At 39.1% G+C, this 15,232-nt stretch overlaps 1 protein-coding gene across 1 annotated transcript in view; it reads left to right on the top strand.

The window, feature by feature from the left end:
* Positions 1 to 154: 154 nt before the first annotated feature.
* LOC104276034 (retinal dehydrogenase 2) overlaps positions 155 to 15,232 on the top strand; it is a 34,728-nt gene continuing 19,650 nt past the window's right edge. The window contains exon 1 of the mRNA XM_009872187.1: positions 155 to 362. Coding sequence (XP_009870489.1) covers positions 246 to 362 — 117 coding nt within the window. The 5' untranslated portion in view covers positions 155 to 245. The remainder of the gene's footprint in view (positions 363 to 15,232) is intronic.

Below are 15,232 nucleotides of genomic sequence, written 5' to 3' on the forward strand. Positions count from 1 at the left end.
CCGCGGCTGCGCCGCGCGAGTGAGCGGGGCTGCGCCAAGCCGGGCCTAGGTAGGACGGACCTGCCCCCCTGCCTCTGCCCCCATGTCCAATAAGAAGAGACCCGGCTTGACACCTGCCTATATACAGAGGACGAGAGCAACGTCTTCAGCGCCGGTCTGTGGAGGGGGGGGACACCAACCCAAAAGACAAGCCAAGCCCAGGGCAGAGCGGGGGGCTCGGTGGCACTATAAAACCCCCCAAGACCATGACTTCCAGTAAAATTGAGATGCCAGGGGAGGTGAAGGCAGACCCTGCAGCTCTGATGGCATCTCTGCATCTGCTGCCTTCTCCCACTCTCAACCTTGAAATCAAATACACCAAGGTAAGTTGTGCTCGTTTGTTCTGGCAAGGGAAATTCATGGCTTTCAGTTAAATCAGTTTCATTCTGCCCCAACCAACTTGAGTGTTGAGATTTTAAAAAAAAAAAAAAAAATCACTAGAAGACTGTCTTCAATCTGTAACAAAGGAAACGGATTTTTACCCTGTAATCATCTGAAAAACCACAGAGTAATAGAAAAGCAAATTAGATATGTGGGGACTGGCTTTGCCACTTCTATTTAAACATATTTTCTACGGAGCTGTTGGGGTTTATTTTCAGTGCAAAATCAGTAGTTCTCAAATACGTTTCAGTTGCTTTTGATGTACTTCAGAGGAAGTTACTATAAATACTCGTATATCTCAATTAGAAAATAAAAGTGTTTTCTTTCTTGGATTATCCTGTGTGCTCAAGGGACCCTTTTACAATTCCTGGAGGACTCCTAATACTACCAGGTTGTTACAGCACTGGAGCAGGTCTCTCGATTAACTTCCGTGACACTTGAATACACCCTTGAACAGTATTGCAAGACGGAATATTTTTTTCATAATTTTCATAAAGAGAGGGTTAAGAACAAACCCATTGAGTCAATGTAAAAAATCTCTTTTTCTGTGGTGTATTATGGGACTAAATTGTTTTTGTCGATTAAAATGGACTTTAAGAATAGTCATTTACTTGTAGATGTAATTTGGATTTTTAAATTCGTTTATATATCTTGAATCTTTGCATCTTTAGTTAAAGAATGTTTTCATTTCTGCTGGAGAAGTTTCAATTGTATTGTATAAACAGATGACAATATGTCAGACTTTGTTTCTAATTACTGAGTAACAATAGGAAAATAAGCACATCAGCACTGGAAAAAGGTGATAACATTTTTATCTGCTGGAAATACAACTTCAGGAGCTTTAAAGCTGATAGGAAACTCATTTTGGCCAATGTAGTGTAATTTTTTCCTCCATATCATCACTTTAAAAGCTTTTTCATCTTTTCTCTTTTTTAAGTGGGTGCCAAAACTAATTTGTCCTCTAATTTGTTACAGCAATTCCATGTTCTATAAGAATGTTTCAGAGGAAAGTTAACTATTTTAGATTTCTTAACATTTTAATGCAAACTGCAATATGCAAACTAAAAGATGCACATGGTTTCTTGCATATAATTTATTTGAAAACAGTTTAAATAAGGAATGTAGTTAGTTGATGTTGTGTGGTGTAACACTTCAGGAACAGTCACGCTGTGTAAACAGTATTTGGCATGAATTTTCTTTATTGCTGGTTTCAGTGTAAAATATGTTTCTGGAGTGTTTGTTGGATACTACTTGGGGATAGTATCACAGGTTCCATAAGTATACTTGAGTTTCTGTGTTCTAAAACTAGAGAATTTGTTCTAAAAATCTCTGAAAAAGATAACAATCATCAGCAATCATGTCTTCCTATCTGTAAGAACACAAGCTGGATAATAATTCAGAATATATAGTGCCATCATCTCAGAAATATGTAAGTTGTTATACATTTTATACTAATGGAACAAGTAAAAGGAAGTTATTTTATTTCAATATTAAGCCAAAAACAACAGCAGCATATTTCTTCTAAGACTGGTTTTGAGATATCAGGTAATTCCTCGCTGCTTTTGAGAGAAATTTACATTAGGACAGGTATCCAGTATTTCACTTGGCATATCCTCTGTCTCTGTTTTTCTATCTTTCTCGCTCTTCCCTCTTTTTTCTCTTTCTCTGCAGGAAATACAAGTGATTTATAGATAATTGGAGTCTTCAGCTTGGAGTCTTGTCTTGGGCAGGACTTTTATCCAGGATCCACTTTCACACCTATTACAAAGAAAAACAATCAAAAATGAATAAGGGATTGTAACTTGATACTTTATTTTGGGGGAGTGGTCACTTCATGTCTTAAATGACAAACAACTTCCATAAACAATAACATTAGACTAAAGCACTTTGGGGGAAAAAAAAAAAAAAACAAAACCCAAACACCCCCCCTCAAAAAAAACACCCAAACCTTGTAAAATCAGACATCTGTAAGCACTCTTGGCAGCCTCTCCTGCTTGTTAGCTGAGAATTTTAAATACACAACCAGGACACAGAGTTCTTGAACTCTTTATTACAGCTGTCTCTGAATGTAAAATCTTAACCATTTGGGAGTTAATTCTTTATGAAAAATAGAAGTACCTGTGAACATTCATGCTGAGAGAAATAATTTTTACAGTGTGTTTTGTCAATTAAATCACATTTCTGGAATTCTAGAATTGGGAAATAAGACAGTTTTGTTAGGATAGAACATGTTAAAATTCCAGGGATCCCGAAACGATAATTGTTAAAGATTTGTAATATGTACTAGGGAAAAGTAAACTTAATCTTTAAAGCACTAAATTATTCTTGGAATTACTAGGAAATCTCCTTCCAAGGTAACAGATAAAACAAATACTACCCTTGCAATTTTCATGTACTCCATTATGTAGCAGAATTATTGAAACTTGTGAAATACTCCTCTGGTAGTTCTAATGAAGTGAGCAGAAAGCTATGTGTGACATCCTTCTGATCTGTACACCTGATGTAGCACACAGACGCAACACAGTTTTTCACTGGTCAGAAAAAAAATGTATTTAGTGATGAAAATTACATGATGCCATGTTTTTGTGTAAGATGTGCAGCAGTATCTGCTGTGACTTCAGGACTGGGAAGTCAGCCTATGCTTCTATGAAAAAAATGCCATTAGAAGTATTTTTCCCAGCTTTTTAATACCTTGTGAAAAATACAGTGGTTTAGATGTGTGGTGAACAGGATGTGAACCAGACATGAAGATGAGTGTTCAAGCACACAGGGTTAAGTTTTTCTGTGCGGCTGGCTGGCAAGTACTAAAATTCCCGCTTGCGCGATTCTCTATTCATTGTGACAACTCTTTAATTCTCTACTTCTTAATGTAGCATTTGGGGAGGGATTGCATCTGCAGAACAGGGAATCTTCCAGTATTGCATGGAATTAGTTTATTCTACAGCGCTGTAGCACAGCAAACCCTCCTTAGACTTGTCAGGAGCATGTTGGCAGCACCGTGCTCCCTCCGTACATAAGGGAGCGTGTAGGTAGGAAGCGGATCCAGCCCTCTCCGGGGCAACAAGTCATACTTCTACAGATTTCACCTTTATGTCAGAAACTCTTCCAGAATGGGCTGCTGCAGAACTACCAGATGCATGAGATAAGCCACAGCACGTCAGCCACTAAGGATGCATTATTAATTGTTTTGTACAGGAAGCATGTCCCTGAGTTGACGGCTCTGAGAACCCGATCGCTTCTGACGGTGATCAGAGAATTCTCAGTATTATATTGGTGCCTCCCTCTTTCATGCTCTTACAAACTCCATTCTCCCTCCCAAGTCTCCCAAGTATCTGACAGTAGATGTGGAATCAGCCCGAAGGATTGAGCCCTTGGGAACGTCTTCCCGCTATCTCCGTCTGAGGGACTGAAGGTATTTCTACAGGATGCGGCTATCCTGTCTTTGTTACGGCATAATCAAATCTGCTTTACAAAGTGTTTTCATAGTGGCTTTAGTAGGTCACACTGACTTTAAAAGACATCTTAGTATGAAATGAGGACCCCAGGGTTCTGTCCTGTCCTAGCTCTGACACTACACCATGTAACTGAACGAACAAACATTCTCAGTTTGCATCACACTGGGGATGCTAATCGGGCCGGATGTTTTACATTTTGTTTATTGCTTTCTTGCTGGTGTAAGTCTGAGAGTTGAAGAACTTGAGCATAAGGGAAGGTTGAAGAATTATGGTTTTGAGAGCTTTTTATAAAGAGGTGCTCCAAAGGGGTGAAATTACAGTGCTGTGGTGGGGAAGAAGTACGGAAATGTTTCTGTAGTAATAGCCTGTGATTTGGGTGACAATGTATTTGTCCTGTGTAAAAGGGTTTCCTATAGGCTAAGATCAGGTCAGTCTCTAAACACAGACCAGGTGAACTACCCAGCACTGCAGCAGACAACTGTACGCAGCAGCTGCTGTTCAGTGTATGCAAACTGCTTCTGGGTAGACAAGAACTACCAAATATATTTCAAATTCTCCTATGATAAACAGTTGAGTTTGAAGTGTTTTGTTACTAAGTTTCTGTGTTTTCATTCCCATTGTGCTTTCTTGGCATTGCCCAGAAATGAATGTTGCAGAACACTATTATAAATTCTTTTCACCAAACTTTCCAGCATGTGTTTTCCAGATAAAATTCTAGACTGACATTAAACTAGGAGACAGGAGACCTGTTTTATTTAGAATAATATTCAGATTTTTTTTGTCATTTCTTGAACTGAAGACAAGCTTTGGCAAAACTCGGGTAAGAGATGAATACGTCCTATTTCCCACCTGTCTTTCGCTGGAAGATCTCACTACTTTAATGCTTTTTGAGTAAGATTCAGTTACTAGTACCTGAAGAAACCAGCTAGCCTTTTGGGTCAACTCAGAGAGCGCTGTCCAGTTACAAAAAATAGGACATAGAAAATCAGAGATGTCGGAATGAAGAGCAGACAAACAGAACAGCTACTTTTCCCCTTTGTGGAACACTTGAGCATCTGATGCTGACACTAGATGTGTCTCTCTGTATCATCTTATATAAAGTTTTAGTGTATATGCTGTGTTTAGATTTACTGTTGATTAAATCTACAGTTTGAATTCTCTTCTAGTGTGTTCATACTTTGTGGTTAGTATCACAATCCATCAATCCATACAGTAACTGCAAACTATTTAGGCACTTCTTTCCAATTAACAGCCTGAACAGAGGACTCTTTCTTTCTTCCCAAACCTTTAAGATTTTTTGCATAAAACCAATTTATCCAAGTTTTGCATGAGGGATCAAGAAACAATTGCAGTCTTACGCATATTCGGTCCTCTGCCTTTGCCTACCCCAGTACAGCTGCTATAACCATGTTAATTCAAGAGCAGTAAAAATACACAAACTGCCAGGCTGAAATGGGCAGTAAGTAGGTAACTACTGCAGATAACTACTATATTACTGAGTAGGTAACTATTGTAACAGTGACCTCTTACTGTGCTGAATTTTTAGGGAAAATGCAAACTGGCTTAATGCATCAAGCTGTACAACACTGTAATGCTGACTAGGGGAAGATTTCCTTCTCTCTGTACAGTCTTCAAGGGCAGATGATACGCTGAAAGACAAGAGCTGTGCAATTAGTGTTTTCCTCATATTTGCAAAAATGTTTATGATTTCAAGTATTCCAATACCAAAAAATGCATATATTCATTTGCACGCCAAAACCAGAAGGTCAGTAATAAGCAGAGAGCCTGCCCGAGTTGAAGAGCAGCCAAATTCATACCCCTGCTCTGAAGCAAACAGAGCAGAAACTTGAATATGGATTCCTGCTTTCTGATGGTCCCAGTTTTGGATGCTCTTCATGTCTGGCTATCCTTGGAAAGAGTCTCACATTCTCTCCTGTCAGATAATTCCCTTGTAAGTATTTATGAGCCCTGAGAGATATCAACTTGATAGTCTGGTAGACAGGACACTCATGGAGGAAAAGCAGGATTAGGTCTTTGCTCCAAGAATACTCATGATGCTGGACAGAGCAAGAATTTCATCCAGGATCTCTGGCTGTCTAGGCATTGACCCTAACTGTTGGACTGTTGAGTTGGGATAACGTATCTTGAACACACTTTAATTCTAACCAAAAAAAAAAAATCCCTTTTTAACTCTCCATTCCATTCTGTCCTTCAGAAACATTCCCTGTGGAAGTCCACCAATCCTGGTACATTTCTATATTAAATTTCTATCTTGATGTATCCACATTTTCAGATAAATCCCAACAGTGGAAAAATTCTTGGTGACCTCTACTCAGCTTGTCCATCTCCCTAGCCATGCAAAATCGTTCCCCACAGACCTTCATGGGCTCTGCCTGTTGGAAGTTATTTGCTGCCATGAACTGCTTTGTTCTGGGAGCAACCACGCAACAGAACCACTGTGTCTGTTCATCTTCCCTTCTTTAGAATGCACATTAACAGCTGCCTTCAACAAGGCACTGCAAGTCATTGTGAACGTCAGCATCTAAAAGTAATTTGAACCCTTCCTTCCAACAGGCTTTCCTCTGCATTTACTGCCTTTGGCAAATTTCATCTACCCTTGAGTTGCCCAAATGCCTTTTACCTTCAGGCCAAATGATGTTGTCTTCAGTACTCTGATTAGTCTTAATATTTTCATCTGCAAACTATGTACCTTGCTATTAATGATCTGCAAAAGCAGGTGAACCAAGATATCGATTGCTAGTCACAGTAATGAAGGGGCACCTTGCTATTAACCTCTTTCCAGGGAGAACTATCCATTTATGTCCAGTCTTTTTATCTTATCTCTTAACCACTTTTTAATCCGTGGCAGGACTTTATCTTTCACCATATGGTTACTAACTTTCCTTAATAGCCTCTTGCTAAGGACTTTATCATCAAAAGCCTTTTTAAAGTCTAAATAAATTATATCCACTGATTCATCTCGGCTCCTCATTTGACTATCTATCTTCCAAGAAATCTCACAGGTTTACAGAGATAAATGACAAAAGATGAGTTCAGTGGTCCATATCATAAATTCTTAGTCAGATCCTGCATAAAATCACATTTCTGCTTTTACAGTTTTGCAGCTATCTTTCCTCAGACCAAACTGTAACATTTCACTGTTTATTTTTTGGAAATTGTTTAATTCTTTCCACTTCTAAAAACCCCACAACTTTTTATTTGTTTGTTTTTCTAAAGACTCTAGAGTTCGCTCTCTGAAACAAGTAACCAAAACATCAACTTTAGTTCAGCTGAAAGAAATGAGAGACAAAAAAATGCATTATAAGACACCACATTAAAAGGAAGCGATGTAAATATAAGCACAGATGTGTAAAGGTTTAAAAAGAATCTTCAGAAAGTTGCAGTTCTGTGCAGTCCTCTAGTGAGGAACCCTCAAGACAAGCACTGGCCAATGTGACTCAAGCAGAACTAAGTGCATAAATAGCTCTGTGAAGACTTATTACTAAGGGTTACGTGGAGAAAGATGAGGTCTAAAAAATGATTGCTGTCTCGAGGCCTAATCCTTTGTTACTTTTGTACTTACTCAAATGAATAGAGGAATCCCTGTTTGGACAGCATACACTTAACTGTTTTTTCTCCGCGTGTTCCGTATTTCAGAGTTTGTCTAAAAACCTATTTCTACTGACCAGCATTTTCTGTTACTTTTAATAGCGATCTACCTTTTTGACATGCATGCAACACAACAATGTTAAGGTATGCAGCGTAACTAAGCTTCATTACTGAAAGTATGATACACGAAGCCACATCAAAGCCTTGCTGTGAAAGCACTGCTGAAATAGTCTCCAACTGACAAAAGCAAAAAAGGACCTCATTCTTGTTCGCTTGAGGTCAGTTCCTTTCCCAGGCAGCCTAGTGAACTAGATTTTTACCTTCTGACTCGAAACATAATACATTCCAGCTTTGCTGGACTGAAGTGGGAAGATACTTCAGAGCAGAGAACCATCCAGATCAAATTCTGTCACCTAAATGAAAATGTTTAAGGCCAGCTCAATCTCAGCTGACCTCCACTGGAGGTTAAAACCTAAGGCCTGTGCTGACCAGTAGTGTATATAGACCTTAATCTGTGAGAGATTCGTAGGCCATGAAGACTGCAAATTGAACTCAGAATCTAAAGGGATGCTGGTGGGACAGCTGTGGAGAGGCCTGCAGCAGGTGTTGTGGTTATAGAAAGGATATACTTTGCTAATTTCCATGTGGATTTCCACTGTGTCCCAATTTAAAATGAGTTACAAAAATCCATTTGGAAAGTGAGAGAGATATAGGAAGTGTTGCCCAGCAGAACAGGCAGGAGGAGCCTCTTTGCTGGAAAGAGGATGCCAGGGAGACACTGTCCTCTTACCGTGCTTTGGTCATCTAGCAAAGACTACACAAAATCACCCAGTTTTGACTCAGAAAGTGCCTTTCCCTGTGGAAATTCCAAGCACACTTACTTGCACAGGTAAAGGCTTCATTCTAAAGTTTATTTCCAAAGCAAAGCTATTTTTATTTCAGATAAATACAGGTATTATTTGACTGTCATGTAAAAGCTTATCTTATCCTCTTGTGGGTTGCTCAACGTGCCTTAAATTTGACCTCAAGTAACCAGAGCTGGTCAGAACCTCAAGGCTACATTTCATCTGAAATTGGTCTCTCCAAGTGGACGATCCTTCCAGGTCTTCAGTGGGAAAACCACCACTTAATACATCATCATCACCACCCACCACCACCCTGGTATATCATTTGTGCAATTCCTGATGCCTCAGCTTTTGAAAACTGGGAGAAGTGAGACACATTAACATTTCAGGGGTTCTTTCAGGAACTTTATTTCAAGTCTTTGCAGCACAACTGGGACTGAAGCACCCTTGTCTTGGACATGACCTGTAAATGACTTCAGTGTACTTCTCCCCAACAGGTGTTTTACTTTTCATCTTCTAGTGTTCAAGCTAGTGGCTCTGCTTTTCTTCCCTTGGCTCTACCACACATCTGAAGTTTTGGGCAGAAATATGATCTGCTTTGGTATAGCCCTATTAAGATTTTCTCAAATGAGCAGCTACTTCTGGAAATATCTTCAGTCTCCCTTTTATACCTTCCATAGCCAGGTTGTTTTCAGAACTGATAGCCCATATTTGCTTATTTATTTAACTTACACTTCTCTTGTCTCTTCTGTTTATGTTACCTTTTTATTATTTTTCTTCAGAATACTTAGTAGCAATTTTAAATTTTATTTTGTATTTTGCAGTCTTTGAAAGTTAGCACTATTTCTTCAGCGTTTTTTTTGCCTACAGTTTCTCTTATATCTTTCTGCTTAGCCACCCCATTTATTTTCTTCCTTGTACTTCCTGGTTTCAGCCTTGGGAATGCAAATCTTCTTTGACTCTTTCACATTCTTAAGCCTCCATGCTGATTCTATGGATTTTAATTTCCTAGCTTCAAGCAGGGAGTTTCTAAGTTACTTCCTCTTTTTTAAAAAAATCTACTTCTTGAAGTTTAGTATCCCAGAGAGTAGGGCTTCTTCATGTGTTTCTCTCCTGCAATGAAGCTGAAATTATTTATGTGGTAACCATTTCTCAGGGGTGCAGACACAATTTTTAGTCCTTGTCAGGGCTAAGTCAAGTATTGTTTAGATTAGGTTACAGAAAACTTTTACATTCTCTAGATACTATCTCAGTGCAGCTCTCACTGAACTAACATGCAGTTACTTTTGCACCAGTCTTATTGCCTTCATATTCTTTCTCTGCTTCAGCGTCACTTCAGTTGCTCTGATGCAGAAGTCAGTGCTTCACTCCTGCTGTTATCCTTCATGGGTCTGTGTTACATGTTCCTCTTCCGAGAAATATCCACATAGTTCCTTGCACACAGAGCTACTCCCCCATCTCTGCAGGATGACTTGTCCTCCCAGCTTATACCTAGAAACTGTGGTATGCCTCTGATAATTCTCAACCCCTTATGCACAAAAAATGCTGGTTTTTTTTTCCTCTCTGTGATACAGTCCAGATCACCCATTTTCACACTTAGATTTCTTATGCTGGTTTTATAGGCACTTGCATTTTTATTTCCTAACTGTAAGATGACCTAGATGAAAACTGTGGTCTAGGTAGTTGAAAAACCTTGTAAAGTCTTTTCAGCTCAGCCACTCAAGCACTTCCTGTAACACTGCACCTCACTCTTCTTCTTTACCACTCTGCTAGTGTAGAAAGTCCTTAAAATAGAAATCAGTTTTTAACTGGCTTTAGTATTTCTTTACACTGTCAAATTCATCTGAGAAGGCATTTATGTAAACTGCTAGTTGGATACATTGATTTATTTTTCTTTTAAGGAACCACTTAATTTTGTTGTGTGAAACATGTTTGGAATTTATTGTAAATGTTCTTTGTATCCAGGCATAAAAGCACCGTCCTGATTCCACAGGATATTTTCAGAATTCACCAGGATACCATAACATACACATTTTACTTATGCTTATGTGGGTTTTTTTCAGATGTAACAGAAATAGTTTAAGTTTATTCTTGAATAGTTAGCAACTACAACGAAATTACCACCTGCCTTTCCAAGTCAAGGCTCTCCAGTTTCTTCAGTTGTGACTTGTGACTGCAGCAGTCCTGTCCCAGAATGGGCTGCACAGACCTTGAGAAACATGCACGCAGATTTTTCAGCACATCTGGCTAAGCCTTCACCCCCTTTTCCATAAGCGCTTGGTATTTTGTTGGTCTTCCTCTTTTTGTCTTTATCACACTTTCTTTACCACAGCTACTTAACAGCCTCTTCTGTCTTTTGTGATGTCTATGGGATGCTGTTTTCTTGAGAGGTGAGAATCAATCTCTTTTTTCACTTGTCCGTCTGAAATTATGATAGAAGTCTAAACACTGAGTGGGTTAGCTCTGCTGCTCCTGACCTAGTCTTGGTGGTCCAGCCCTTCCACAGTGATTTTTAAATTAATTTGTTATATTACTAAAGACATTTTTAGCTTGCATCACTCAATGGCAAGTGTTAATATTCTGCTCCTTCCATCAAAGCTTTTAGGAAGCATTAATTGATTCAGTCTCACTGTAAAACTAGCGACAAGGATCCTTCACAGATGGGGAAGTTTAAATATGTGGGAGCGTAACCATGACTAACTCAGACAGTAGGTCAGTGTCAGAGGCACGATCTCTTGCTAAACCAGCCAGACTACTAGAAGATAAAACCTCTTTTTCTGAACATATTCTTCTGGGAAGTGGAAGTACAGATGAATTTGAGAGTCAACCATTTACATAGGGATGCGTGTCTACATTCTATATGGTCTTAACTGCACACTTTTCTGAGCACTCACCTAGACACGTGCACACAATATAGAGGAGAAGACGCCTTTCTTAACACTCTCTTTCTGTGTCTATCAGGAGTTCTCTCTTTTGGTATTCCCTTGAGCGTTGTGTGGGACGCACTGTCCTCCTTGCTGGTCTGCATCATGAGTTCAAGCGAAGCTGGAGCTGTTGGTGCTGCTCCCTTCCACGCTTTTCTGTTAGGAGGAGGAGTGCTGCCGCTGGTGCAATGCAGTGACAGTACTGCCAGTCCAGGTTGTCATCTCAGGTACTATTTCCGCTCGCTTCTTGCAGGTTTTGTTTAGTCAGGCCCTCCAGGGAGAAGACAGGCCCTGCTACTCCAATGATAACCAGGAGCCCAGCGCAGAACGTGCCCAGCGACTGGTGCACCACAGCTTTTCCTCTCATCAGCCAAGACAGTTGCTTTTAATGTTTGGATTCTGGCTGAAGCACAAATGTGTTCATACTCTTAATGTCTCAGTTAATTCCTCTCCTGGAGGGAGCAACAGGACAGATTCTTGATAACTTATTTCCTGGTTAGAAGCCTTTACCTGCTTTCCTTGAGCAGTTCCCTGTGACTTGGAACCTTTGTAGTCAGCTCTTCCAGCTGTTTGCCTAAATGGTCTTCAGGGAGACTAAAAGCAGTGAACCTGGAATAACAACATTTCACTTCAGCAAGATCCCATGAGAATTTGGTTATTACTTAATGGATTGAATTGGTGACATAGCTTATACCAGATAACTGCCAAAGGTTGCATGAAATTAACCTCCACAAATGGCGAGAGTTATTGGTACACTCCTTGCAGAAAGCTGGGCACTGGGTGACTGATGTTTGCTGTAATTAATACTGTTTTTCATACCTTTACATACCAATAGTTTTTGCAATGTCTGAGTGAACATTTTTTACATTAAAGTCTTGATGGTGATTTTAGCCATTTAGTGATCATGTGTCATTGCGTTCACTACACTGAGCATAAATCCTGTCCTGTAAACAGCAGGGAGACTAATGAAGTTTGCCCTCATTCTGGTATTGTTACAAGGGATTCCAGCAGAGAAAAATGGAATTTGGTTAGAACGGGGAAAAGAAGCATCAATTTTAAAGGGAATGGGGAAAAAAAAAATCTCAGGACTGCATGTATGAACATTTGTTTTTAAGGAAGGTTTTTTACCAACAAGATTTATAAGCTACTTTGCTCATTTAAGGAAATCACTGTATAGTTGGTTTTAGTTTTGCCTTAGTCCATATTTTTAATGCTACATGTTTGGCAAAAGTTGAGGGTCATGTTTTTAATTTAGACACTCCAAGCTATTAGTCTGCTTCTATTTAAAGGTAAAGAGAAGAGTTTATTTTTCATGCAGACCCAGATCTCTATGCAGAATAGCTTGCCAGTCATACACAAAAATGTTAAACTCTATTAAATATTGGCATTATTTTGCTATACCCTGAAGTGCTTCACATCCACTTTTAGTCTTAGCACCACAGTAAACTTTGGGGTGTAAATTTGTCAGGTATCCAAGCACAGCAGGATACATGCACAGCTTAAGCCCATTTCTCCCCAATCAGTCTTGTGAATAATAAAAAGGAGAATGAGCCGTTCCACTTTTTGTGTATGTAAAGGCAGTATCTTATCAACAGAAGGAACTGGAGGAGAAGTCAGAACTGAACTCTGAGGAAAGGGAATCTAGCTATAGGTTTCTTCTCTCCAGAAGGATACTCTGAAGTAACTAAATTGGTATTTCCCGATACGTTTTTACTGAAAAGAGTTTCCAGCCTAAGAGATTTCATTGCAGTGTTGAATGAGAGGACTAATGGTGAGTTGCTTTGCATCACCTTGAAGAGCAAAAACGATTTATAAATCAGACTTCTGGGAATTGTTATCTCACAGCTTCTTCTAACAAACACAACAATTTGTTTTAAAGGCTTTCACCGAAGCTGGCGTAAGTGGTAATCCCTATGTTGTAAGTGGGTACTTAATGTGATTTAACTTAATGCTGATGATGCGAAGCTATTCTCCCCTAAAGCCCATTAAGAACATCCGATTTTCTGGTAGACTAACACTCCTGCTTACTATCGTAGAGATAAGTGACTTTAACCAGGACAATAAGAAATAGTTTCAAACCAAGGCTGCAAAACTGAGTGACCACAAAACCGGTCTTTGTGAAATTTCAAACTTTGAATGCAGATGTCACAAGCTGGATTATTATTTTTTTAAGAGTAGTTTGAAGTTCTCTGTGTATGGACATGTAGGTATAGGCACTTTCAAACACCTTAATGAGTGTACTGGTGAATATCATTACTTACAATATTAGTATGCATTGTCTAGGCAGAAGGGGACCAGTGCGAGCCATATATATAAATGGAACAAAGAAACTGATAAGTACTGAGTTTTATTTCATGCAGCCCTAAAGTCCAGATAACTAACAGTTTATCCAAGATAATGCTTCTCATGCTGCGTGCTTATTTGTTTGTTTGACTTTCTGTGGGTTCTGTACATGTGGAATGACATGAAAGGAAATGTCACTGGCACCATTTAGCAAAACATGCTAACAGTAATATTTGAAAACATTCAGGATGCAAAGTAAAAGTGAAGGCAAACTTTCCAGGAGCTTAAGGCTGCTCGCTTGAGTCTAATACAGCATTAGCACTTGCAGGTCAGTGGCTCTGCTATTTGTCTCTGACCTAACAGATCTGGAGTTCTTCACATCAAAACCAAGTCTTGCTGAGCTGAGATCAAACGTGTTAAGGTAAGGATCTTGCCAGTGATTTATCATGCCAGGGAGGGTGATCAGGCCATAAGGGGCCACTGCAAATGAAGCTGACATTCCAGCAATTTCTCATGTGTAGTTATAAGGTGATTTTCTCAGATAGAGCTTTTAAGTCAATATAAATTTTCATGTTGTATTTTTCTGTGTTGCCTCTAGTGTCTGAAATCCCAGTAGCAGTGTTTATTTATGCAGCATAGCTAATTTCTAAGTAAGAACTTGCACTTTGGCGATGAACATCTTTAAATGGCAGTTGCCTACGAGCGATGATCTGCTAGATTTTTAAATGGCAGAACATGTTTCCCGTGTACAAGTAGATCGCACTGTTCTATGACACATAAAATGAACACACAAGACTTGCAATGCACAGATGATGCAAAATGCAGGAAAGCTGTAGAGACTAATACTAGTTTTGTTTGTACAAACCCCTCCTCATTCCCACCATTTCAAATGAGTCCTTGTGGAAAGGTTTCCAGGATCAAGTTCTTGATAGCTGCAAATTCATTAAAGCCGAGTGACAGCCAAATAATTGATTCTGTAAGCAAATACGCCCTGCTCTCCACTCCTGATTTAATGGATTTTTAGAAATCTTTCATTATTTTGTTTTATAAGTTGCAGAAAATGACATCAAGAATCATACTTCATAAAAAACCACTGCCATCCTTACCCATATCATTGAGTGATTTCTTTATTGTTAGTGGAAATGTGGAGCATACTTACTTTTTTTAGCCATCCCGGCTTCAGAAACAATGTTTTCTGATGCAGTTAAGCAAGACAGTAGATGTTCTTCTCCAGTAATTACAGTCTCACAAGTGAAAGGATAAGTAAAGCTTAGGAGCTTAGTTTCTTAGGAATACGTGCAATATTACCTGAGCTATGGCAAAGTGTTATTGCTCCTCTATTGTGCTACTAACATCAGATAGTGTCTTCATTAACTGGAAAAAAAAAGAAAAAAAAAAAGAAGTAGAAATTACTTTGAGGAAAGCCTTTAACTAAGCCTGTAAGTAAAGTTTCTTCCCACGAGTTTAATAAGGCAGCAAAAAGGAATAAAATGTTTGCAGTGGGTATAGTTTAACAGACAACACAATCTGAAGTTTCATCTCTTTAGATTAATTTTCTTGAACAACCAGTCCCTTTAATGAGACTGAATTGAAATAACGGATGCTATATCAGCATGTGGCACAGTGAGAAACTAAAATAGAAAGGGGTATCATCACAGTTTGGCAGCCTGGGTTTTGTGCAGGAAATACTTGGGCG

Source organism: Apaloderma vittatum, unplaced genomic scaffold (assembly GCF_000703405.1).
Source record: "Apaloderma vittatum isolate BGI_N311 unplaced genomic scaffold, ASM70340v1 scaffold20686, whole genome shotgun sequence".
NCBI lineage: Eukaryota > Metazoa > Chordata > Aves > Trogoniformes > Trogonidae > Apaloderma > Apaloderma vittatum.